The 24980-nt window shown below is 41.1% G+C and overlaps 2 protein-coding genes across 3 annotated transcripts; one reads left to right on the top strand and one right to left on the bottom strand.

The window, feature by feature from the left end:
* The first annotated feature begins 260 nt into the window (after positions 1–260).
* Positions 261–6497, top strand: znf710a (zinc finger protein 710a). 2 transcript variants are annotated; one of them, XM_082541789.1, is made up of 5 exons: positions 261–323; positions 2368–3864; positions 4651–4842; positions 4937–5111; positions 5514–6497. In XM_082541789.1, exons 1-5 carry the CDS (start codon positions 279–281, stop codon positions 5681–5683), a joined length of 2079 nt encoding a protein of 692 aa, XP_082397915.1. In that variant the 5' UTR covers positions 261–278; the 3' UTR covers positions 5684–6497. The 2 variants fall into 2 exon arrangements, with proteins under 2 accessions (XP_082397915.1, XP_082397914.1); XM_082541788.1 differs by having other exon boundaries at positions 2368–3894.
* An 845-nt stretch (positions 6498–7342) lies between these two features.
* Positions 7343–24944, bottom strand: idh2 (isocitrate dehydrogenase (NADP(+)) 2). Its single transcript, XM_082541807.1, has 11 exons — positions 24728–24944; positions 19862–19953; positions 15838–16003; positions 12756–12916; positions 12520–12663; positions 10307–10443; positions 9928–10079; positions 9700–9812; positions 9391–9488; positions 9212–9304; positions 7343–7746 (listed from the first exon to the last, which is right to left on the bottom strand). The coding sequence occupies exons 1-11, from the start codon at positions 24843–24845 to the stop codon at positions 7662–7664; spliced, it is 1359 nt and encodes a 452-aa protein (XP_082397933.1). The 5' UTR covers positions 24846–24944; the 3' UTR covers positions 7343–7661.
* Between the last annotated feature and the right edge of the window lie 36 nt (positions 24945–24980).

Genomic DNA, 24980 nt, shown 5'->3' with positions numbered 1-24980 from the left:
TGTGTGTGTGTTTGTAAGAGAAAAGAGGAGAGAAAGAGAAGTGAGATGGGAAGGAGAGGGTGGGAGGAAGAGAAAGAAATGGGGTGATGCTGTGTGTGTTGTGTGCATGTGTGTGTGTGTGTGGGGGGGGTGGAGGGCTGTTGGAAGTGAGGGGGGGCAGGCACAGTCAGTTCTGATAACAGCAACAGTAGGAGGAGGATGAGCCGTGGGACCGCCCCACTCTCCCACAGATATAAATAGGAGGTGGATTTTTTTACTCCACTCATTTCTCCTGAAGGATGAGATCCCTGAAACACCTTAAACATCACTCAAGGAACAATGTGGTGAGTTTGTAACCAAAAAATAGGGGAAGATTTTAGAGGGGAGAGGGGTGGCGGGGGGGAGGAGGAGGTGGCGATTACTTGTTTTGCAGTTTGTTAGTGAGCTGTTTGCACTCTTGTCTGTCTTTGTGTGTTTTGAGGGGAAGCAAGATTACTTTTCCCCCTCCACATTCACATGAGTGCTGCAGTAGGAACATCCTTCTTTTTTAAAAAAAAAATATCATAATAATAGTTGTGTTTCTATCTCTGTGCTGCACGCTTCTGCTTCTGCTCTGTTTGTCCTTAGGTGTCTTTCAGTTGCAACTTTAAATGTGAAAGTACGGACTCTTGCAATTATTACCCTACCTTCTCTGTCTACTTGTCATTTGTCTTTTTCTCTTTCATTTTGTCAGCCTTTCATTTTGCTGTGCTTTTTCTTCTCTCTACAGCTCTCCCCCCCCCCCCCCCCCGCTCCTCCTCCTCCTTCCCCTCTTTCTCTCTCACTCACTCACTCTGTCTTTCTGTCTTTCTCCGGCTCCCCCCTCGCACACACCCCCTCCCTATCCTTTTCCTTTCTCTCTTCCCTCCTCTCACATGCTCACTCAATCTCTCGTTACCCTTCCCTCCCCTCCCTCCCCTCCCCTCTTTCTTTATCTTTCAGCCCCTCCATCTCATTTCTCTCTCTGTCTCCCTCCCTCCACTCCTCCCCCGCCCACAGCTCTTTCTCCTTCTCTTCAAACCTCCCTCCCTCTTTTCTCTCTCTCTTTCACACACACACACACACACACAGACACACACACACACACACACACACACACACGCGCGCGCTTTCAAATACACACCCAGTCTCTTTCCTTTTCTTTCTCACAAACACACAGTCTGTCTCTGTCTGACTACTTTAAAAGCAGTAATTATAAATGACGTGGTTATCAGGGCATCCAGGTCTACTCCCCTCTCCCAACACACACTCACTCACACATACACCTTTATTCCTGCTCTCTATCTCCTCTTCCTTTCTCCATCCACTCTTTTCTTTTCTCTCAGTATTGTGTCAGGAAAGGAAGCAGCTCTTATTTATATGGCAGTGTGAAGGCTAGAGTGCTGTCTGCAAAGAAACCAGGGGTCAGCTTCTCACTATACATTTTCCTACTCATCGGAGCCATGCTGAGAAATAACCTGAAACTAGTGGCATGCAATACCCGCTTCTCTTTTACCACAGAGGGCCAATTCTGGTCATACCACAATTTCTTCCCCATAGTTTCACTGTTCTGCTTTTACAGGCGGCAGGATAAACATGCGCGTCTGGGTCTGAAACACATCCGAACCATACAATTAAGTTAGCGAATCTTATGCATTGGTCTGGAATACAGAATGAGCTCTAAGCTCAATCGAATGTCTGTTATGGATATGAGACTGCCTGCCGGCATATATCATCTTGTTAAAGAAGCCCAGTGTGGCAGGCATTATAAAGTTGGCTACGGCGGGATCTCTTGGTATAGAGTTGAGATACTTTTCACCTTTATGAATGGCAGAGATAGCTCCAGTGATGAGCTAACTTTGGTCAGCAAGGCTGTCCCAGGACCCCACAGGAAGTGCTGAGGCCAGTCCACGGAAGTCAACATCCTGGCTGGACCTGCATCCCTTGTTGTGTTCTTTGTTATTCTAAAGCCTGTCAAGGAAGGAAGCCGGGTGCTAACACAGATCTGTCTTATCTCCTCAATCTAATGTTCTCTGGATTCAGAGCAAAGACACAAGGCGTAGTCCGAACGCAGCTTTCACGGAGTAGCACTGAATCCTTCTCTTAATACTCTCCCCTAATTCCCAGCTAAGGAAGACTCTATAGCTGCTGGGGTCAGTCTGACATGCTGAACCTTAAAGGCTAAATTGTATGGTTGCGTTACCTTTGACCTGATAGATTGCAAATGAGGAAGCGAGAATATGCGAGGAGAAATTGTGCAACAGGTTTTGAAACAACGGAATAATAGAAAGCACACAGGGACACAGATGCAGTTTTGCCTCTAGTTCATTTTGACTTATGGTGTATGTCTGTGTGTGTGTTTTCTTCCAGGAGGAGGAGAGTGGCCGCTTGGTGCGGACATACCCAAAGATGACTGAGGGCCAAGTAGATGTGGGCACACAGACGGAGCCTGTGGTCGTGCTATCTCTGGCTCAGGCTGCCGTTCTTGGCCTCATCTCCCAGAATGAAATATTTGGGGCGACTATTGCTCCTAATGGCTTTTACACAGGGGAACCCAGAGAATGCCCCCCTCCACCACCAGAGTCAGTGGAGTATGAGTATGCTGACCAGCTGATAGGGGCCAATGGGGACTACCTGGCTGAGCCTGCTGGGGAGCTAGAGCCGCAGCCCCACTGCAGTGAGAGAAGACGGCCCGGGCCCCGTGGGAGAACCAAAAGGCCCAGGATTGATGGGGAATTAGAGGGTCATCCGCACAATGTACCCAGTCCACAGCCTCAGGTTAAAGGTGAAAGACTTGACTCTGATACCCCTCCTTCGTGTATTCACATGAACAGCAGGGGTAGTCCTGGCAAGTCAGATGATCCAGTCATCCAGCAAGGTACTCTGAAAGAGGAGCAAGCCTGTGGAAACTGTCCTTCATGTGTGAGAGACACATCCAGGCCACAAACAGATGGACAGCCAGAGGCTGAACAAGATGAAAGCTCTGGTAGGGAAAGAGTGAGGAAGGAAGAAGAGTTAGTAGTAGAGGAAGAAGAAGAAGAGGAGGAGGCACTGAACCTTAAGACCACCGGAGAAACAAGCAGTCCTGTGCAGAATCGTTATTATGATTCCAGTGAGGTGGCCTATGAGTCTGCAGATATGGCAATGCCAACAGAGTATGAGGAGAACAACCAAGCCATGCTGTGGTCAGACCCAGAGGGTCTCGCAAGACGAATGCAGATTGACCGACTGGACATCAACGTGCAGATCGATGAGTCTTACTGCGTAGACGTAGGCGAGGGCTTGAAGCGCTGGAAGTGCCGCATGTGCGAGAAGTCATACACATCCAAATACAACCTGGTAACACATATCTTGGGCCACAATGGAATTAAGCCTCATGAATGTATACACTGCGGAAAGCTTTTCAAGCAGCCAAGTCACCTCCAGACTCACCTGCTCACGCACCAGGGAACTCGACCGCACAAGTGTACCGTCTGTGAGAAGGCCTTCACGCAGACGAGCCACCTGAAGAGGCACATGCTGCAACATTCAGACGTGAAACCCTACAGCTGTCGTTTCTGTGGCCGTGGCTTTGCCTACCCCAGTGAACTGAGGACCCACGAGAACAAACACGAGAACGGCCAGTGCCATGTCTGCACTCAGTGCGGCCTCGAGTTTCCAACCTATGCGCACCTGAAGCGTCACCTGACCAGCCATCAGGGACCCACGACGTACCAGTGCACAGAGTGCAACAAGTCCTTCGCCTACCGCAGCCAGCTGCAGAACCACTTGATGAAGCACCAGAACGTGCGGCCTTACGTTTGCCCCGAGTGCGGCATGGAGTTCGTCCAGATCCACCACCTCCGACAGCACGCTCTCACTCACAAGGTACTGGCAGCGCACGCCCTCCCACTTAAGGTACTGAAACCCAATGATGTGCCTTTGTCTACCAGTTGATGTGTTCAAAATACACTCAGGAGTATGCTAGCTTCATGCAGCAACACATCACTATTTAAAAGCAGAAAAATGTGATTATCAACATGAGCACAAAAGAGATTTATGGGTTAAAAGGGAAGTATTTTGGACTCTTTCAATAAGAGTCTGCAGTATGAATTCTCATGGAAAAAAACAGGGTATATGGCATCACATCCTTTTCTCCAAAACCAGTTGCTTTGTAAACATAGCCTTCAAAGACCTTGAGTTTTTGTATGCGTCTCAACCCCCCACTAGCATGTGTTTTGTGTCGTGTGTCATTCGCAAAGCTACTTCCCTTTGTGTCAGATGAATCACTCTAGTCTTTCTCTCCATTTCATTGTATAGTCTACTTTAGACTAAATTTTTTTTTTTTTAAAAAAGCCCTTCTATTCATAAAACACGCTTTGTTGAATATTAAAATAAAAGTCAAAAACATGGTAAAAAACTTTTAGTTTATTCTTCCCATTGCCAGGGTTTTTCATCTTTGTCACTCAACAAGTGGGGGTGGGGAGAAATATAATCTACACGAGTAGGATCAAAAAGCCAGAATACAAATGCTCAATTGCAGCAAACAGGCACACATGTGAGCGCCTTGTGATTTTTTTTTTCCTCTCTGTGACTCATTATTTATTTTCCACCCGACCATATATTTAAGCCAAATTAATTAAAAGGACGCAAACACTTTTTTTGTGTCCCCAGGGCATGAAAGAATTCAAGTGTGATGTCTGTGCCAGAGAATTCACCCTGTCTGCCAACCTGAAGAGACACATGTTGATCCACGCCAGCGTGAGGCCCTTCCAGTGCCATGTCTGCTTCAAGACCTTTGTCCAGAAGCAGACCCTGAAAACGCATATGATTGTCCACCTGCCGGTGAAGCCTTTCAAATGCAAGGTGGGGGAAGCAAGTGGCACCTTTCGCAAAATCACCTGGATCTCGCTGGGATGAAGCACGGAGCGATACTCACTTTTGTACTCGTGTCTTTCAGGTATGCGGGAAGTCGTTTAACAGAATGTACAACCTCCTCGGTCACATGCATCTCCACGCTGGCAGCAAGCCCTTCAAGTGCCCTTACTGCACCAGCAAGTTCAACCTGAAGGGCAACCTGAGTCGACACATGAAAGTCAAACACGGCATCATGGACACCACGATAGATGGACACGGTGAGTGCCTTGGTGACTTTAATTAAACTCTGAATTAAAACAGATGCTATTTGAATTTGTTGATGGGTGATGTGTGGCAAATTTCCCAGTGGGACTGTTTGGGGTGAGCTTCATGTCGCATTATTGTCACTCAGTCTGTCCCTAATGCACTTTGACTCAGCATGTACTATAATCTAGTATTCGAGCATTTTGATGTTTCTGTCACTCTCTCCTCGTGTGCTCAGTTAATATAGCAGTGCCTGGATTAGACATGCCTGTCTCTATCAGTAGAGACTGATACCGAGGAGGGGCAATCTACAGGCTGTCCTAAATGTGGCCATATGTCTTTAGGAAGAGCTCCGCGTGTGTGTGTATGTGGTGAAACTAGAATTATATTTGTATCCTCCTTTGTCCCTTCTTCAGAGCCCCCCCAAGAGACAGAAGGCCAGGAGGACTACGAAGAGGAGAGCTTTGAATTCAGTGAGCGAGAAAACCGGGCCAACAACACCAACACACCTGACATCTCTAAACTCTCTCAAATGGAGTATTACAGCACCTTCGGAAAGGGCGCCGGACGCTTCAACACTGCGTGAATTATTAAAAATGACCCAAATTTGAATATAGGTGTGACCTAATGAAAATAGGATTGCTTTTTGTTTTGTTTTGTTTTGTTTTTTTGCTGTTAAAGGCAAAGTGCTTGGGCTCCTCTTCAAGGACGTGAAGAAGCCTAGCAAAGCTGCACATCAGTATGCACTGGAATCTAAAAAAATATATACTTTTTTAATCTAATTACATATTTTTCATCTCTAAAACATTTAAAAATAATTACAGATAAATATATTTGAAGGAAATGGACAGCCTAAAATAGGAGCAAAGGATTTAAAAAATATATATATATCTACACACATTTGTATATGTTGTGAGTTGTTTAACAACAGTTAAACATCATCTGAGCCCAATTTGAAAAGCACAAGCTTAGCTACAGGCATAGGTGCATATGTTGATGTCTCACTGCACATCCTCATTCAGACAATCCCAGTCCCCCTCTCTGTGGTCAGCTCATGGGTTAAAGAAGGAAACAGGTGTTGCTGTTCATTTCACTTGCCAAAGCTAATAAAGTTGCAGAACTTAATGATTCACTTTGATTTAAACTGTGACAAACTGCAAAACAACTGAAAATGCCACTGGATTTGCAATCTGTGTTTTATTGTATATTATTGTACAGAATGTATCAGCCCTCTAGTACGCTGGCTGGTACTGCAATCAGTGCGTTGCACTGAGGACCACTGTGTCTACTTTTTACATTACTGCATTAACAAGCGTCACCCTGTATTGATCTCTAGTCTATGAATGTAACTGTTTATGTGGAACGTTTTAAGATGCTAATAAAAACGTGAAGAAAAACACTTTTTAAAAAAAATGGTTGGATCCCTTTTACCAAAGAATTAGATCAAAATCTCAGAGCTACTGGTGCCATTGGATTCCTTTCCTTGCTGCTGTGTTGAGCTGGGACATTGAATTTCTAGGGGTCCAATCACAGACCTCCAGAAATTACATTCAGGTTTCCCTCCCACCCATCTGTAGATCTTTTCAAAAGATTACCACAGAGAACAGACTGTGGTGCAGCATCTCTTTCAGCAAAACCTCACCTTTTTCCCTGATCCAAGCCTTCACAGGACTGCAGCATTTTTCAAAAGCAAGCCCCGCATTTGTATTGCAGTTGTGTGGTTTTTTTTGTTTTTTAAATGGATGAATCTCAACAAGAATTGTCCTCCCAAAAAACTCGGACAGAAATATTAAGTGCCCTAGTGTGTCTGCACGAGCATGCCATCCATCATGCTGTACACTGGTCTCGAGTGATGAACGACAACCTCCCAACATGTGACAGGGCCACGGACCTTGTGCAAAATGATTTGGAAATGCTCAATATATTCAGTTTCTCCAGTGTTTAGCTTTTCAAACTTGTAACCTGCAAATAAGGTATCCATTTGCAATGTTGATATAGTGCATTTAAAAGAAGAAGAAAGCTCATTTTTGAGTTTTTCAGCTGCTGTGTTCACTCCATCACTTTTTTGTGATGACACAAGTAAGACGCTCATCTTAAATGGCTTTCTGTATTAGACATTAGTGTGGAGATAATGTTGATAGAGTTGTATGTACAATGTTGTGTACCAGGCAATACTGTAAGATAATAAATTTATTTACCTTTAAAGTGGCAGAGCTCTCGTTTGTACAGACGCAAAACACAAACAGTGGTTTAAAAGATTTATTGGCAAATGTGTGTGACACAGGCTTCAGTCTTGCCCAAGGCATTACATAGTACTGAATACTTCACATTACAAAAATAAAACCCTGCAAGTAATGGGACAGACAGTAAGGGAGGCATGAGGTTCAAAGGACAATTCTCAACGATTTAAAAACCTAAGAGAACTACGTAATCCTATAGACAGTACTTTCTTCTCCTTCTGATTAAATTGCGAGTGGATTTATTGACCTTTAAGTTAAAAATGAGGTACAAAAACAGAAGAGTGACATTGCCATCTTCGTGCTTATCATATTCTTTCAAGTCCTTCACTTTCCAAGGGCCTTATCCAGATTTGTCTTGATGGCGTCGAGGAAGTCTGTAGTATTGACGTAATGCTCATTCAGCTTGACACTGAAAAGACAGGACGCGGCACATCAGAAAAGTCAACAGAAAAACAAAAGCGTAAAAACATGCAAGCAACACAAACAAGATAATGCTGTTGGTTAGTTACACAGGGATTATTAAAATAATACATTTTACATATCATGATTAAACAGACTACAACTGAGTACTACAAGGTTGTGCCCGTTTCATTTTGCATGTAGCTTTTAGACAACAGCGTATTATATGAAGCATTCATTCAGCGGCAGATGAGAAAACCGCAATGCCTTCAAGCAAACAAATGAGTCAATGCAACAAACAGATAAGTATATACACTAAATGTGCACGAAAGCGTGGAGGAACTAGATGACAAGGCTACAGAAGTCTTGAGTAAACATTTTACAAGCTCGACATAAATCATTCTTAAGCAGATGCATTTGGAAAATCCTGCGTTACATGTGAAGTTTATTTTGTTCGTTACAAATCAGAAACGTTCACTTAATTAAAACACACTTAATATTCCCTTGATTGACTTTAAAAGCCATCCTAGAAAAAAGAAATAAATCTTGCTTTTTGTCAACCTTGAAAGTGAAATTTAAATTGTGTTTTTCTTTTTAAATAAGTTGCTGAAAAATATATAGTAATGAAAACTGGCAGAGGCCTAAAACCTCGCAAATATTCCGGAAGATGAGGACAAGTTTATATAAAGTGCAGGTCAGAATCAGGGCAAAGATTAAATGCTGTCTTGGGTTTAACTTGAGGTTAAATCCACACGATTATCAATAATTAAAGATTAAAGCCATAGCGTCAAACCTTATTCATTTTCTGGCTGCCATCATAGGCTTAATGTCCCAAAACATAAAGATGCACCAAGGCCTGAATGGCAGCATCCTTCAAAATCAATGCAGCAACTGATGACTTTTTGTATGACTGATGAATCTGCAAATTCTCCTGTGAAAATTTGTGTGTTTTATAAAAATCTCATCCAGCAGTGAAAAATGGATGCCACTAGTTCTCAAAGCTCAAGATGATATCTTCAAATTATTTGATGCAATAATAAAAATAACAAGCAGCAAGTCCTTAGATGCTGAAGATGATACACGTTTGGCATTTTTGATTTAACAAAATTAAAAATGGCTACAGATTACTTTTGTTGATCAACTATTTGTTAGGGTAATCAAGACTTCCTTCAATCCTATTCCGTTGTTACATAATAAATGTAAAGGTTAAGCAGTAAACCCTTAATGTCACATGGTTAAAGTAAAACTAGTTGATTAGATTGGTTGAGTTTAAAATGATTTATCAATTAAATGTGTTCTGCAGTGAACGTGGTAATGTTCATATATATTACTTAATATTTCCAGTGTTCTGAAGCAAAGCAGAACTCCAGCAGCAAAAACTATCTAACAAAATGATTATTGAGTATATATACTGTGATTTCAGTAAGTCTGCAACTACACTGCAAACTAAGGTGTCAGCAGGGAAATAAACTTACTTGGACAGGCCGTGGATGCAACCTGCCAGGTCCTTGGTCATAGTACCACTCTCTACAGTCGCGACACACACCTGCTCCAGTGTCTGGGCGAACCTGCAGAAAAATGCAGACATTTATTAAAAAAGGTCACATTTCACATTAGCATGAGTAAGTTTCCTGAAATATTAAACCTCTCTTACTTTATGAGGTCAGGGTTGCCGTCAAGTTTCCCTCTGTGCTCCAGGCCTCGGGTCCAGGCAAAGATGCTGGCAATGGGGTTAGTGCTGGTTGGCCTACCCTGAAAGCAGAGATGGAGACACTGTGTGCATTAAAAACTACTAAACATATCAACTGCAGCATCAAATATTTAATAGAGCTGAGCGTCTGCAGACACTTGTCATTACATTCTTCACCACAAGATGGCAATGTAGCTCTACAGATGACACTGCCTATGCAAGCAGAAACTTAAGATTACTAACACAGACCCCACAGGGTTGGTGGTTACTAACCTTCTGGTGCTCACGATAGTGCCTGGTCACAGTGCCGTGGGCTGCCTCAGCCTCAATAGTCTTGCCATCAGGACAGACAAGAACTGATGTCATGAGTCCCAGAGAGCCAAAGCCTAAAACAGGAAACGCACCATCTTCTTTTAGTGCAACTACCCAAAAACTGGCACGCGCCTCATATGCTTGCAGGTTTCAGTGTTTTATGACAGTGATGTTTTCCGAATATCTCACCCTGCGCAAGGATGTCGGACTGAACGTCTCCGTCATAGTTCTTGCAAGCCCACACAAAGGCTCCGGAAGACTTCAGCACCTGGGCGACCATATCGTCGATAAGCCTGTGCTCATACCAGATCTTCAGTTTGTCAAACTCTGGCTTGTAATTCCTGCAGAAGACAACACAATAAGATAGTTTTTTTCTTTTTCTTAAAAAGAACATTAAAGTGATAAAATGGTTATAAATGTTGGACCAAATACTAATTAGATTAATACTAATTAATTTGAGCTTAAATTAAATGCATTTGTTGATTTAACAATAATTGTGCAAATGACACTGGACAAATGGGTCATTGATAAATGTGCACACATAAGCAGAAAGCTAGAAGACACTCACTTTTCAAAGATATCCTGGAAGATGTCTTTAAATCTGCCGTCGTAGGCTTTAAGAATGGTGTTCTTTGTGCTCATGTACAGGGGCCACTTCTTGCCAATAGCGTACTGGAAGCAGCTGTGTGCAAAGCCTGTAATAGACTGATGAAGGGAATAAAGAAACAAACAGTTCATGACTGCTGAAGGCTTTATCAGTTGAACAGGGGCTAACAACCTTCCCCTTATCAAGTTGAAAGTCATTTGCGATGACCTGTGATGTTGTAAAATCAAACAGACCCGTGCTGATGAAGGCAAACAAAACAGTAGCAAAGAGAGTTGAAACGACGATAGAGGACTGCAGAGACTGCGGTGTGCATTTTACAACTCAATAGCAGCTTATTTGAGAGTTCAGACAATATGAGGACAATAATACACACAACCCAGATGTTAAATAACTATGGCGTAGAATTAAGCAAATCTTTTAACACCATCTGGATGTTGCAATACCAAATTTTATACAAATTCTTCTATTTTTTAAGAAACCAATGAAAAAAAATATTTGAAGCCTACACCAAAGAGCAAGCAAAGTTTAAAAACCAGACCTGTACTCTCATTTGCTTACACGCCACCCTAAATAGACCCGTGTTCTAAGATATCATCCACAATAATGCTGGTATAAATTTTTACATCCAATAAAAACGTCATGTTGCGATATTATTGTATAACCAGTCAAGCCCAGACAGGTCTGACACGCGAGAGCCACGTGTTAGCCTCCAGTAGCAATTGTGCACCTAAAAGGAGCTACTTTAACAAAGTACAGTACTTTGTTGAAATAGTAGCATTGCTACCTTTAGGGGGAACACTCTTGCATATTTTACAAACGTGTTCCACTACTTGAGGGGAAAAAATCCCCAATATGATCAGTAAGGAGTAACTCGTTTCAACTCGATCAACTTATTGCAGTTGTTGTTTAACCGGTGCGTTAAGCAGGCATCTCACACTACTGCTTACATTTTTCAGGGAAAAACACTACTTCTGCTACTCGTGTGTTTATATTTGACTTGTTTCACTAACATGGTACTATAATGCTGCTTTTTTAAAGAGTCGCACTTCAAATTAGGTAGTGTGTCATCAATGACAATAGCTCATTGAAAATGCTGCTCATTTAAGCCTACAATGCTTAATTTCAAGAACCAATCAAATGTTGTTCTATATTTTTTCTCTGTAACATTAGAAAAATTACTATTGGACACTTTCTTAAAATCTAGTGACATTGAGGTTATATATATAATATTGCTTTATAACACCAAATGTAAACATTGTATTTTAAAGTTTATGGTATAGCAGTATTTCTAATATTTTGAACATTTGATGGTTCTACTCTTTCTTTGCATGTCCCCGTGGTTCTCACGTAGGTGTTAGAAGAAGTTTATGGTGTTTAAGCCCATTGTGGAGACCGGTGCGCTGTATAATTTACAAAAATACAGTTTCCAGGTCCGTGGAAGAAGGTTCAAAACCACATTCATGTAACAGAGGCCTTTTTCTAGGAACAAGCTCTTTCCTTTGTCCTTCTTCAGTTTGGACCTTCCTAGTTCTGTCACAACTTCACTCGTCCTGCTGGTATTCACATTTCTGCCTGAACCCATGTGTAAGATTGCAATTGGTCGCCCAAAATATTCAAAAAAATGTTGCCATAAGCAGTACATTTTGCTAACTAAAAGAGCATAATATGACATTGTATTTTGCCACATAAATCTAATATTTTATAGCTCCAATTTAAATTTCCTGCTCAGTCAAACTCAGGGCACAACGTTTGGTAGCCCCTGGCCATCAACAGTAATGTTTCATTAACAGGCAGGAATTCATTAACACCAAGATCTTACTCACATGAAGAAGCTTTTCTCTTTTGTTACTAGCTATGGACACTTGATCTGTTAAAGTTGTTTGTTGTTGTTGTTGATGATTATTTAGCCACACTGGCACGAGTCGGCTGGGTCATTTTTCAAGATAAATGCGGGAACTGTTGTTTATTGTGAATTTTTTAAACACACAACAGGGTACTACTACTGTAAATATTAGCCAGTGGAAAACAGCCCTCAAACAAAACACACATGAATAGAAACAAATGTGGGCTCGTACCGACGGGCCGACTACAGTTTTGTTGTGATTTTCTAAGAATTTAAACAACAAAAACAACCAAAATCTGCATGTTTTCTTTAAGTAGAAGTATCTGCTAACCTCATCTGTGTTGTACATGCCCATTCCACAGCCACCTGCAGGGAAGTCAAAGACCTCCCATTCCTTGTTTGAACTGCCATCAGCAGGTGAGAAGATTATCTTGAATTTGCCGGGCTGGTCGACAACAAAGTCTGTTGCTCTGTACTGTAGAAGAAACACAGAAAGTTAGACAGAAAGATATTTAGTACTTCTGGCTCAAAATGTGGGAAAAACAAATAAACAAAATCAAGCCCCACCTGATCACCGAAGGCGTGTCTGCCAATGGTAATGGGCTGTGTCCAGCCAGGAACAAGCCGAGGAATGTTCTTGCAGATGATTGGCTCACGGAAGACTGTGCCGCCCAGGATGTTCCTGATGGTGCCGTTGGGACTCTTCCACATCTTCTTCAGGCTAAACTCTTTATATAAAAAACAAACAAAAATTATAGGCAAGTCAATCATTCACGCATGTGCAGTGTTGGTAAACACCTATTTAGCTTTGCAGTTTACAAGATCATAGCTGCATTCATATGGGGAAAACACCTGTTGCTACCTTTTTACAAAGGGTACTTGTGGAAAACATGCATTAATAAACAATTTAACTGAATTTGTAGCCATCCTGTAGGGGATGATTTTTCTTTTTAATTTTATTAATCCTCTAAAAAGGCATACAGGTATACAAAGTGAAACAAGAGATGCTTGACATCTTAGTCTGTGAAGGCTTTTTTTTTTTTTCAAAGCAATCTGCCTCCTGTCAAAGGAAGGTTTTGTTAATCACTTAACGTGCCTTATTAAACAACGTGTGCCCATTCACACTGCTTTTAATCTATATCTACTAAGCCCAAAATTGCCACTTTAAAAAGTCGTCGATGCGGAATTGTATTGTCAATGCATTATACACTAATACCACGTAAATGTGTTTTTGTACACAGGAAGCTATGGGGGCAGTATCACCTATATCGTCTGCCAAGACTGCATTCACGGGGCGACCGTGGCTCAGGGGGTTGGGAATCGCATCTGTAACCGGAAGGTCGCTGGTTCGATCCCTGGGCTCTCTGTCCTGGTCGTTGTGTCCTTGGGCAAGACACTTTACCCTACTTGCCTACTGGTGATGGCCAGAGGGGCCAATGGCACGATATGGCAGCCTCGCTTCTGTCAGTCTGCCCCAGGGCAGCTGTGGCTACAACTGTAGCTTGCCTCCACCAGTGTATGAATGTGAGAGTGAATGAATAGTGGCATTGTAAAGCGCTTTGGGTGCCTTGAAAAGCGCTGTATAAATCCAATCCATTATCATTATTATTTTCTCTGAACAGCATCTAAAGCTTGCCTCCAAAAAAGAGCTGAAGGTGGATGCAATGGCAACTGTGTGAAGTACTACTATGATTCCAGTGATAAAAAATGCAAAGAATTCATTTGGACCGGATGCGTTGGAAATGGAAACAGATTTCACGACTACAACAGCTGCAACTCCACCTGCTCAGGTGTCAAGTGTCAGGTGAATAGTGGTATTGTAAAGCGCTTTGGGTGCCTTGAAAAGCGCTATATAAATCCAATCCATTATTATTATTATTCAATACTAACGAAGGAGAATGTAGTGGAACGGCAAAAAACAGGGACAAAAGAAAATGAAAATGGAGATTTTTTTTTTTTTTTTTTGAACGTAAAAGCATTTCACAGAAAACAAACAAAGTGCAAAGTTTAGCTTTCCTTCCACGACAGCACAACTGCAGTGCACGAGCATTTAGAGCACCAGCAACCTAGAGCTGTTACATTAAACAGATGAGTTTGTGCTGTAAAGACGCTCATGCGCCTCTCAAATGGCTGAAGTCATGACAGAGAGCATTTTTAGCATTGTTATGAACAGCTGATAACATATTCTCAAAGATAAGAGCAAGCTTCACTCCAGAGCATGTCCACTGCAATCATGAATTCATGAACTGAACCATCTGTAAACTTTTTTTTTTTGGACTGGAAAAAAAAATCTTTTTGATTTCATTTGAAGCTTTATTTGAACTTAGACCTCAGCCAACTTTGCTTTTCTACTATCACATTGTTTTTTGTTTAAAATACTACTAGCACAAATACTACTATTTAATAATATTACTTGATATTTTTTATTTTTTTCATTTTTATTTGACAGTCTTATTGAGTGATGTCAAAAACATATCTAATTACTAGGGGATTGAACCGTTCGATACAGTGCTTTTGGTTTGGTACGCATATGTATCGAACAATACAAAATTTTTAATTTACTTTATCAACTTTTCTTCTGAAGATGCTGTCTGTGTTGAGAGCTCAGTGGGTCTGCCTTCGACTGCTCCGCCTAGGCTGCACTGTCGAGCGCAGATCCACTGAGCGCAGGGCAAGCTAGCGAGACAGAAGCTAAGCTCGTTGCAACACGGCAAATTGAACCTCCCCCACCCTCATTCAGATCTGGCCTTTGGAACTATTTTGGTCTTCATGTGAAGCATGACCCTGAAGGTAAGCGCGTCATGGACTAAAGTAAAACAGTATGTTGGATGAGCCACGCAATGCTCAATTACATCGGTGGGAACTACTGCGTTAGCGCAGTTTGCTCGTTAACGTGTTGACACCGTCCAGCCCCATGCTCGTTAACGGAGATTTGCCATGTTGTGGCGTTAATGTCATTTCAGGTTAACGCTGACAGCACTAGTGGGAACACAATGAATATGACTGCACATTTACACCGACATCATCCTAGTGCAAGTGGAAGCAGACAAAAACAACAAGCACGCATGCTACAAACTTTACCTGAGTCATTTAGACAGCCATTAGCACATAATTCTCCTTATGGGGACCTGATATGTTTAATATGCTGCTGAGAATATAGCCCAGAAGAAGCGTATAGTATAGCTTTTATTTTGGAAAGAGCCATTTCTCTGTAATAAACTCTCTTTTCCAAAGATGAGTGATTTCTCGATAAGATAGATTTATTATTTTATCCCTTTGTTGTTTCAGCAACATTAAATTTAAAAACTTTTTAATTTGTCATTTTAATAAATGACAAATTAAAAAGAGCATGAACATTTTTTGTATCGAAAAAAATATCGAACCGTGACACCAAAGTATCGAACCAAACCGTGAATTTTGTGTATCGTTGCACCCCTACTAATTACTACAACAAACAATTGTTGACTAATCGAAGAAAAACTGGCAGATTAATCGACTACAAAAATAATCTTGGGTTGCAGCCCTACAGCGCTGTATTCAAAAATATGCAGAATTAATGTAGCAATCACTTTGAGAGAATGAAAATCTTAAGTCTAAAGTGCTCTGAAACTAGAAATTAATAATTGGCGATTAAAGATTTGGCAAAGACCTTCAACTCTGGCTTCGTCAGGTGTGATGGTGGCACACTTAACCGCTACGCTGTACTTCTTGGTAGCCAGGGCGGAGTCGATGGTGACCTGGTCATCAGTCTGGTCACGGTATGGCAGACCCAGGTCGAAGTACTTCAGCTCAACATCAACATTGGTCAGGATGAGCTAAACAATCAAAAATTAAAATTAATTAATTAAAAGGCACTACCCCCCCCCCCCCAAAAAAAAAGGCACCAACAATGCAAAACCAGGTACGGACAGAGTAATGTCTGAACAGAAATGCAGCCTTGCAAATGTGTCACAAAAGATCTTACCACCTGCTTGTAAACACTGATGCATAACAGATACTGTTATAACAATACTGCATTAGTGTACTGTACTGTAAAGTACAGGGGTCGGCAACCTGCGGCTCCGGAGACGCAGTATTTAGCTGAAGTGAGTTTTATTTATGTTAGTTCTTTTTTAAAATAAAAAAAAAAGAAACAAACAAAAAAAAAACTTGTAGTTCTAAATTGGAAGATTGTGATGTTGAAATATAGAAATAAAATTATATTTTATTATTTTTTCATTGCTCAAAATAAGCGTCACACTCGCGGAAGCCAGTGTACCCGCCGAAACGCCGTGCATTTCAGGTAGGCCAAATATGGATCTTCAGATCCACATTATGTCAGCAGCTATTCTCCTTCGTGAACTATGTTAAAAAAAAAAAACACCGCTCACGCCTCACAGATGACAGCTTACAGTCCTGCGTAAAGATGAAAGTGACTTCGTACAGCCCCGATTTGCAGACGCTGTGCTCATATGGGATATGTGCAGAGGTTCAGGAGCAGAAGTCCCATTGTAAACATATCACGGCAGACCCGACGAGGTTACCATGAACATGCTTTTCAGCATCTCTTTATTGACCACTTTTCACACACGGTTGCTGTAGCTCACAGCCCAACATATACCAACAGCAGCAGAGATAGCGCAGATGTTAAGGTGTCGAGGCGTGATTGCGGGTGCCGCTCAGTTGCTTCCGCCTCCCCTGCAGCGCCGCTGCAGACCACGCCCCGCTACACACATTAACCTGGTAAAATACATATTTAGGCAGAATTTTGCAAATATCTACTTTTCATTTTTTAGCAACATAGTGCTTTTTTTCAATTATTTTTTAAAAGTCAGGTCAAGGCTCCAAAAGCGATATAAGGGTGGCAGCTCAAAACAGTTTTTGTTTGCTACATGGATCCTTTTAGTTCAGGTTGGTGTCTTTCCTTTTGTTATATTTCTTTAAGAGTTCAAAATGTGTTAATTACATAAATAAAATGTAATTTTCTTTGTAGCACTTCATGGATTTCATAAGCAACACACCTTAGTTGTTCACACAAAGCATAAAGGTAAAAAACAATATATACAGTGTTATCTTCATTTAAGATGTCAAAAAGTATTTGCGGCTCCCAGTTTTTTCTTTTGCGTGGAAACCAGGTCCAAATGGCTCTTTGGGTGTTAAATGTTGCTGACCCCTGGCATTAGGTGTTCAAGACTTCAAAATTTTCAGACCACTAAAAGCATATAGAAGTTAGAGGTGGGAATCACGAGGTACTCCACAATACAATATCGCAATACTTCACTCACAATATGATAGTAATGTTTAACATTTTGCAATATGCAAAATATTGTGGAATGTTAAAAATCACAAAGTATTGCAACAACATATCAAAGTTAAACATTGTCAGTATCCGTTTTATCCAATAAGATTATATCAGTTATTTTTTTCCTGCAAAATGAGATCATCAAGCACACCAACACTGTCACTAAAACCTGCAAAATGCAAAATAAGAAAGAGTCAGTCTGCCATCAATCTATAACTGAATGGGGTCAAGTTTCTGATAATACAGCAGCTAATTGTAAATACACAGCTAATACTGTGAAAACTGCAATTAACTGTAAATAACTATTCACCAGTAAAATCACCAGGCAGCCACCAATTTATTTATTTTTTATAGAAGCAAGGAGTTTGCTCATGTGACTGAGCCATTGCACTGATTTAGAAGGTAGCTTTGTCAAGCAAAGCGTGCCCAGTGTTGGATGTGTTTTCAGTTGAGCCAATTTAATGCAAGTTTGGTCAGCTAACATTGTGTCAGGGTGGTGCTGCATGAGATGAGCCCGCTTGTTTTGTAGTCTTGCCAGAGTATTTTAATTTAGTCAATACAATATAAATCTTATCAGGTATGAAATATCAATTTGGTGCCCCTGTAGCAATACAATATTGTCTCAAAAAAAAGCAATATCACGCTGTATCAATTCCCCAAGCCTAATTGAAATTATTATGTTCCAGGGTGTGTTTGTTTTCTCTAGATAGTGAAAACTGCTGTATAAACATAGCCCTGTTTGCTATATTAATAAAATGATCAGAATGAAATCAGCAAACTATCAGGCAGCCTTAAGAACATATTTAACGTGGAAATCGTCCAGGTTACTTAACAGAAAAGATTCTTAGAATCTTAGAAAGAACCCATTAAATTTTTTTTAAAAAAGATAGGCTTGGGAGCCAGTAAGTGGAAGCATCATCATATAACGGGCTCCTATCACAAAGTTTTACAGCCTCCTCCAGAGTAAATAGACGCAGACACCTGGCATATTGACAACCGACATAAACACCAGACTGCCAGGCTCCACTCCCTATAGTTAAAGTGTAGACAGACTTGTTTGTCCTACCATAGCTAGGATTATGCATTTGAATTGAAGAAGACAGAATTCAGATTTCTAGTGGCGATATTTTACACACTGAACCAACAACAGTTTTCTGTCATAGGATCGGATCCGGAGGGCAAAACACTGTTACAACACACCAGCCAATCGTGGACATGCCAGAGAACTAAAGCACAATCCTATAAAATTTCCATCAATTTCTAGCCATGGGTATTTAGAGCACCTTCCAAGAAAAAGAAATCTATGCGGACAAACTGCAAGTTGTGGGAAACTGTAATCCATATTCAACACTCACTGCAGTGAGTCTTCTCACACTGCGCCTAGGATGACAGTGTACAGAGATGCATACAGTTAAATTCACTTTAAACCTGGACGGGTCGTTTGTGCTGCTGTGTTGGAGGTTAATGATATTGTCAGAGCAAAGGTGAGGGCAAATAAGCCAATGTTTGCTGACAAACATCAATCTGTGACATTCTGGTTAGCTAAGATAAACAATATTTAATGGCATTAATATATATCTCATAACTTGAATCAAATGGCAGGTAAACCTGTCCTGTAGCTAACATCAACTACAATTAACAACCTGGGGTGCTGTTGATGAAGGTGGGTTTGGTGTGGCTGACTGCATGCATGTATGGCATGGTGAGACAAGGTTTGCTTGCAAGCATTGCCATTCACATGAGCAACTACCCATCAGTTTGGCTACACAAATGCAGTAAAACTGAGTCGCATTAACCCTGGTTTTGCAATCCAGACAGATATTTCTGCAAGTATGTGACATCTTTTAGAAACTATGAATAGAATTGGCTTTGATTGGACCAAACAGCCAATTAACTGTCATATTCAGCACCCCATCAAAATCTTAAAAGACAACTTGACAAGCAAGCGAGCGTTGTGTAAACAGCCAGAAATGTTCTGCCCCGAAGATATTTTTTCACCAGCATTTTAAAGATCCCCTAGCCTGTATCACAAAGACCTGAGTTTTAATTTGCATGACTTTAGGGAATAATTAAATGTACCATTTCCCCTTTGAGAGTACCTAAAAAAAACGATAAAATGTACTTTGGGATCACTGATTGTTAACAAGACAAAACTGCTCATCAGCTGTCAAAAACATTCAATGATTGAACCTCATGCTATTCTGCGTTTTCTTCCTGAGCCAACAACATCTGCTCTCTCTGGAGAAAATCAGCCACTGAATTACCAAAGCCCCTCCCCAACACACATACATAATCCTCTACATAACACTTCCCACACAGCCACCTGCCAGCCTGCCAGTCAGGCTGCATGGGCTCAGTTTTCCCCCTTCAACCTTGGATGCCACTTTATCACCTTCTCTTTAATGAACTCCCAGATGATCCTGGTCATCTCGTCTCCGTCCATCTCCACCACTGGGTTCGCCACTTTGATGCGTTTGTCGGCATCTGTCAAAAATAAAACGTGAAGTACAAAAAACATGAGACTGCTGTGTGCCAATCATAGAATAAATGCATTAATCAAGGGGAAAAAAGAAAAGGAAATGAATTATGCTCAAGAGGATGAAAACCCGTCTGGTCAGACCAACATTTAAAAATTTAATGTTTAATCCTAAATGTGTTTAAAAGCTACGAAAAGCTGAAATCAATTTGGACCCAAGGCTATTTCTATTTTGCATCCACAAGAGCAGACTCCTCGCATCAACCACAGCTCAAATTTCCATCCAAAACATGCATGAAGAGAGTCCCTGGATCTGGAAGCATGACATCTCTCATTTGTGCTTATTTAGATTTGGTATGTTATGTTGAAGGTTATTTCTAAAAATCCATGGCTCCAGATTTATACTGACTCTAAATGCAACTCCCTTCTAAACTGGGCCAAGTGAACCACAAAAAGGAACTTTTTTTTTTTTAAGTTAAAAATGTAACTGGCAATTTCTGGCAAGAAAACTTATAGAAAATCTTTGCATGTAACAGAGTGTGAATCTAAACTGTTTATTTTAAACTAGAGCATATGGTTCGGTGTATCTTTTGGATCGATGAGATTTTTTAGTTTAATGTTTAGTTTGCTATACAGATAATATATAAAGATTATATAGGAAGTCATCCAGAAGCCTGGTTCTGCTGGAGGTTTCTTCCTGTTAAAAGGGAGGTTTCCCTTCCCACTGTTGTCAAGTGCTTGCTCAAAGGGCGTCATTTGATTCTTGGAGTTTTCTCGCATTATTGTAGCATCATTACCTTATGATATAAAGCGCCTTAGGGTGACTACTGTGATTTGGGGCTATGTAAATAAAACAAAATTACTGAAAAATTTGGACATTTTATTTTCTATGAGCTAATCACTACAGCTCCATTCAATACTTCTTGACACATCCTTGTTTGTAGTTAGCATGAATAGCCAACTGACCACACGGTAAATAGCCATTTTAGAGAAACACCACTTCAATAAAAGACCAAATATTATTGATTAGAGCAAGTTTTGGTTTACTCTAAAGCCATTCTTTATTTTGAGAAATGCATATGTTCTTACAGGTAAAAATAATAATTTATTTGTAGGTTTTCTTAAAACCATCAAACCTCATTAGAAAACAAAGTGCTTTATTTTTACACTGACTTTTTAAGACTGTCTCTTTACTTCTTTTCTGTCCACTAGGACTGATATGGATTAGTATGTTTAATCATATCTCCTCTCAGCCTACTCAGTGTGCGAGTGCTGCCAGCAGGAACATTTCAGTGAATAGGAAAGTACAGGGGGGAGGTGCAGAGGATCAAGTGACTCAAATTTCCCAAGCCAAGCTTATGCTCCCCCACTGCCCTAAAAGTAATTCAAGTAAACACAAGGTGTCCTATGGAAACAGGGTACAGCCAACATTTTTAAGAGTGGAAGATATTATATCCATTTAAAACTCAAGCATTAGTCTGAGACTGAAGACATCTGATGTAGCTGGGATTTTGAAGCCATGGTAGCACCTGTCAAAACAGCCTCTGCTCTTATCCTCCGCACCCTGCTGACTACAGAAACATGGCGACCGTGCACTGAAAATGACCTCTAAGGAAGAACAGTTGTGGCTTTGTGTTATGTTACAACTATGTTTATAGGATAGCATATTACACAGACAGAAACGAATGCAATGTCTGTAAAAGAATGGTGAAAAAGTGATTATGTTCTGCTAACTTGCTGTTGTTTTGGCTCTGACACACAACTGTATCACACAATCCTTAACCTATTGGAAATTGAAGAAGGAAATATGTTCAGTTTTGGCACATAACAAAGGAAACTAGGATGATGACTTGTCAGCAGTTTTATTTTAAAACAAATCCATCAATATGACTTCGGTTACTTCCCAACAATAAGCTGGCAGCGATGTTAAAACGAACAGAAAAGCTTTTTATGGATTTCCAAGTTCTGTTTGAAAATTGCATGCCGGAAATTACTTTTACGGCAATTTGAGCTGAAACAGTCTGCTGGCAAAATAAACAAGCTATTGCAATAAATCACTTAAGTGATTCTTTCAGAAAAATGGGGAAAACTATAGGCTGTATATGAGAAAGAGCTGCTTTCTTTCCAAGAGACAGAGGGCACAGTCAAGTAATCTGATGTCTTAATGGTTGGTTAGGAAATTGCAAATAATTTAACCATTTTCTCACATTTCATAAGCAAATCAAGATTTGATTTTTTTTTTAAATCAATTCCATAACAGACTTTGTCCTCCTCCATCTGCTTTTGGAAGAGTACAGACTCTTCCAGCATTGTTTCGTTAACACATTAACTACTGTCAGGCATAATTTCTGACTTGTTCAACCTAAAACTGCAATATCAAGACTTTACTCTCACAATGCGGAGGGAGGGGAGCCCAGGAGAGAGCTGAGCAGGTTATGTAACTTATGAGCGTATCAACAAACTGGAGGCTGAAGGGCGAGCTGAAGCACAGTCATGTGGGCCTGCATGCCACATCACTCGCGCATGCATCGGGGACAGATCTGCAGGATTTGTTCGACCACTTGTAACTAAAGTCAAAGGCAGGTGTTTGGAGAAATATGCAACCAAGATAATCATTTGAAAACGTGCACAATGACTTGGCTCTTCTGTCGACTCAAAATAAGCACATAAGGCTTTTTTAATGCTAAAAATGCACTTGAGAAGGCTCAGAGTTTTTTTTTTTTAATTATTTCTCTTTCTTGAAGGACAAAGAAATCAGTTGGAGAAGAATTTGTTTACAGGTGATAAAAGAAATCTTTAAACTGTGACTTTGAACCAGAAGACGTTCAATAGTGGAAAGGAGGGAAACAATAAGACTAATGACCTCACCTAGCCTGCAGTGTGGGACTGGAGTATTTAGAGCTTTTAAATACCCTTCATTTTTAGCACAGTGTACTAATTTTAAATTGAACTGTGAGGTGCCTTGTGGAAATTACGGTCAAGCAGTCAAGGACAATCCAAAATGATGTGTGTCTTAAGGAGATCAACAGAATAAGCATTGATTAGGTGTCCCGCCTGGTTAACTTTCAACACAGTAGGACAAGCCTTAGCCCACATCAAGTTTTAATCCAATACTTGGAAAAGGCATTTACGAGGCTCGGGTAATGAACTTTTCATTCACTATCACGATAGTAGACAGTGGTCAATGCAAAAGCTTTGAAGCTTACAAATAAAGCAGCATTACACGGGATTGTGAAATTCAAATCAAGTTTAACGACATGTTGGGTCAGCTTTATAAGAGCTGTTAAAATTTTAAAAAGTGCATACCAGCAAAGAGGTGCTACTAAACCACAATGCAATTTGTGGCTGGAACAAAAGAAACCAATCAACACTGTCAATCTTCCACTTTTAGTGTGTCACGCAGGTTTTACACCTCGGAAAAACGAAACACGATTCTATCATACTGTGGAAGTGTTATCAAATCATGCGATCACTTTATAAGAATCCTCGTGATAAAGAGCGTTTGGAGGCGTTGCTGTAATAAACAGTCCTGGGGTATGATCCCTAACCACCATCAAAGAGGTACATGCCGGTGATTCAATCGGATCTGAGCCACAGCGTCCTTCAGCTGACCCACTATTTTATGAACGGTAGCTGGTCATGCTAGTGCGTTTTTGTTCTTTTATCTTATATATCTTATAATTTCAGCCGCATTTAATCTGGGATTGCTGCAGAGCGCACGTCATAAAACAGGATTCCTCTCCGAATCGCAAAAACACAAATCCATTCAGCCTGGTCTCCCTTTTTATTTATTTTTAGAGTCTTGTTTGTTAACATTTAGAGGGAACATAAAAGTAACAAGCCGCACAGTGTTTTACAGTCTAAATAGCAGGGTGAGATGTGGTCTTTATGAGCAGCAGCCTGGATGCAACCCAGATGAGAAGCGTAATGTAGGACAGAGAGCGCCATACGGCAGCAGCGGCGGCAGCCATTGCTCTCCATAGCGGAGACTCGTATGCGGTAACTGACCTTGGGAAAAGTTTCACCCAAGTAAATCACGCACTGACGATCTCACGGCTGACGGGCAACTCATCCTTTTGGACAACAGAATTTAACCGGGTTCCTCTCGTGGTTATTTTATTATCCACCTCAGAGATTAGCAGCTTTGGAAAAAAATAAATAAATCCGCAAACACGGCTAAAAACGGAAGATTCGCTTAATTCATCAACTGCCAGCTTTTGCACTGCACCGCCACTTTTATTATGAATCTTATATTCTAGGTCAGAGTAGAAGGTATGTAAGCCTGCCAGGGTTTATCCGTTTTAATTCATTTGAGTCCGCATATCTTTACATTGTCCTCCACGGTTCCTCAAAGTTTGAATGGAGGAAGACAAAGACGGGTCGTCTCGCTGAGGCTGCACGCATCTTTTTTTCGACGTTTACATTTTTTATCATTAAACAGCCTCCGTTAACTCAAACATGTTAACGGCCATTTAACGGTCGTGGGCATTTAAAGTATCGGTGCCCTGCGCTCAGGAAACCATTAAAGGTATTAACCGCATCCTACTTGGCTAGCGGCACAGTCAGCTAGCACGGCTACGTTAGCTCCGTAAAAATAGCCGGCTAACCTGATATCGGCTTTTTCTATGTACGCTGACGTTGCATTAGCTCACCTAAATGCAACCAGAGCTACATGTTTTGTTTTGTTTTTTTAAGAGGCCACGTTAACACCAGGCCAGGTCAAGCTGCAGTTAACGGTCAACATAATGATGCTCGGGATGAACCGGCTATCTCTCCACTTACAGTTTCTTTGTTGCAAAGTCTGACAATTTGCAGCCGGCGCAAGCACCGCCGGGTTTCTGGAAAAAGCAGCTCCAGCAGATCTCGAAAGGGAGCTGAGGACTTTCAAGTATCCAGCCATGTCTTCCCGCGACCGAAAACACTTTGCGGTGAACGCTCGACGAAACAGAGCTAAAGAGGGGGGCAAACGCTCCGCGGCTCGCTGCAATATAGTCACCAGCAGCAGCACCGCCCTTCTCCCCTCCCCGGCGGGAGA

Source organism: Aulonocara stuartgranti, assembly GCF_965226115.1.
Source record: "Aulonocara stuartgranti genome assembly, chromosome: 7".
Taxonomy (NCBI): Eukaryota; Metazoa; Chordata; class Actinopteri; order Cichliformes; family Cichlidae; genus Aulonocara; species Aulonocara stuartgranti.
This window is presented reverse-complemented; position numbering and strand designations above follow the sequence as displayed.

Excerpts from the sequence above, each read along its gene's own strand:
- idh2 (XM_082541807.1), bottom strand. The coding sequence starts at position 24,845 with ATGGCTGGATACTTGAAAGTCCTCAGCTCCCTTTCGAGATCTGCTGGA. Across the intron at positions 19,954-24,727 it reads GACTTTGCAACAAAGAAACT|ATGCCGACAAACGCATCAAA; the intron begins GTAAGTGGAGAG and ends TATTTTTGACAG. Across the intron at positions 16,004-19,861 it reads GGGAGTTCATTAAAGAGAAG|CTCATCCTGACCAATGTTGA; the intron begins GTGATAAAGTGG and ends TTGATTGTTTAG.
- znf710a (XM_082541788.1), top strand. The coding sequence starts at position 279 with ATGAGATCCCTGAAACACCTTAAACATCACTCAAGGAACAATGTG. Across the intron at positions 3,895-4,650 it reads CGCACGCCCTCCCACTTAAG|GGCATGAAAGAATTCAAGTG; the intron begins GTACTGAAACCC and ends TTGTGTCCCCAG. Across the intron at positions 5,112-5,513 it reads CACCACGATAGATGGACACG|AGCCCCCCCAAGAGACAGAA; the intron begins GTGAGTGCCTTG and ends TCCCTTCTTCAG.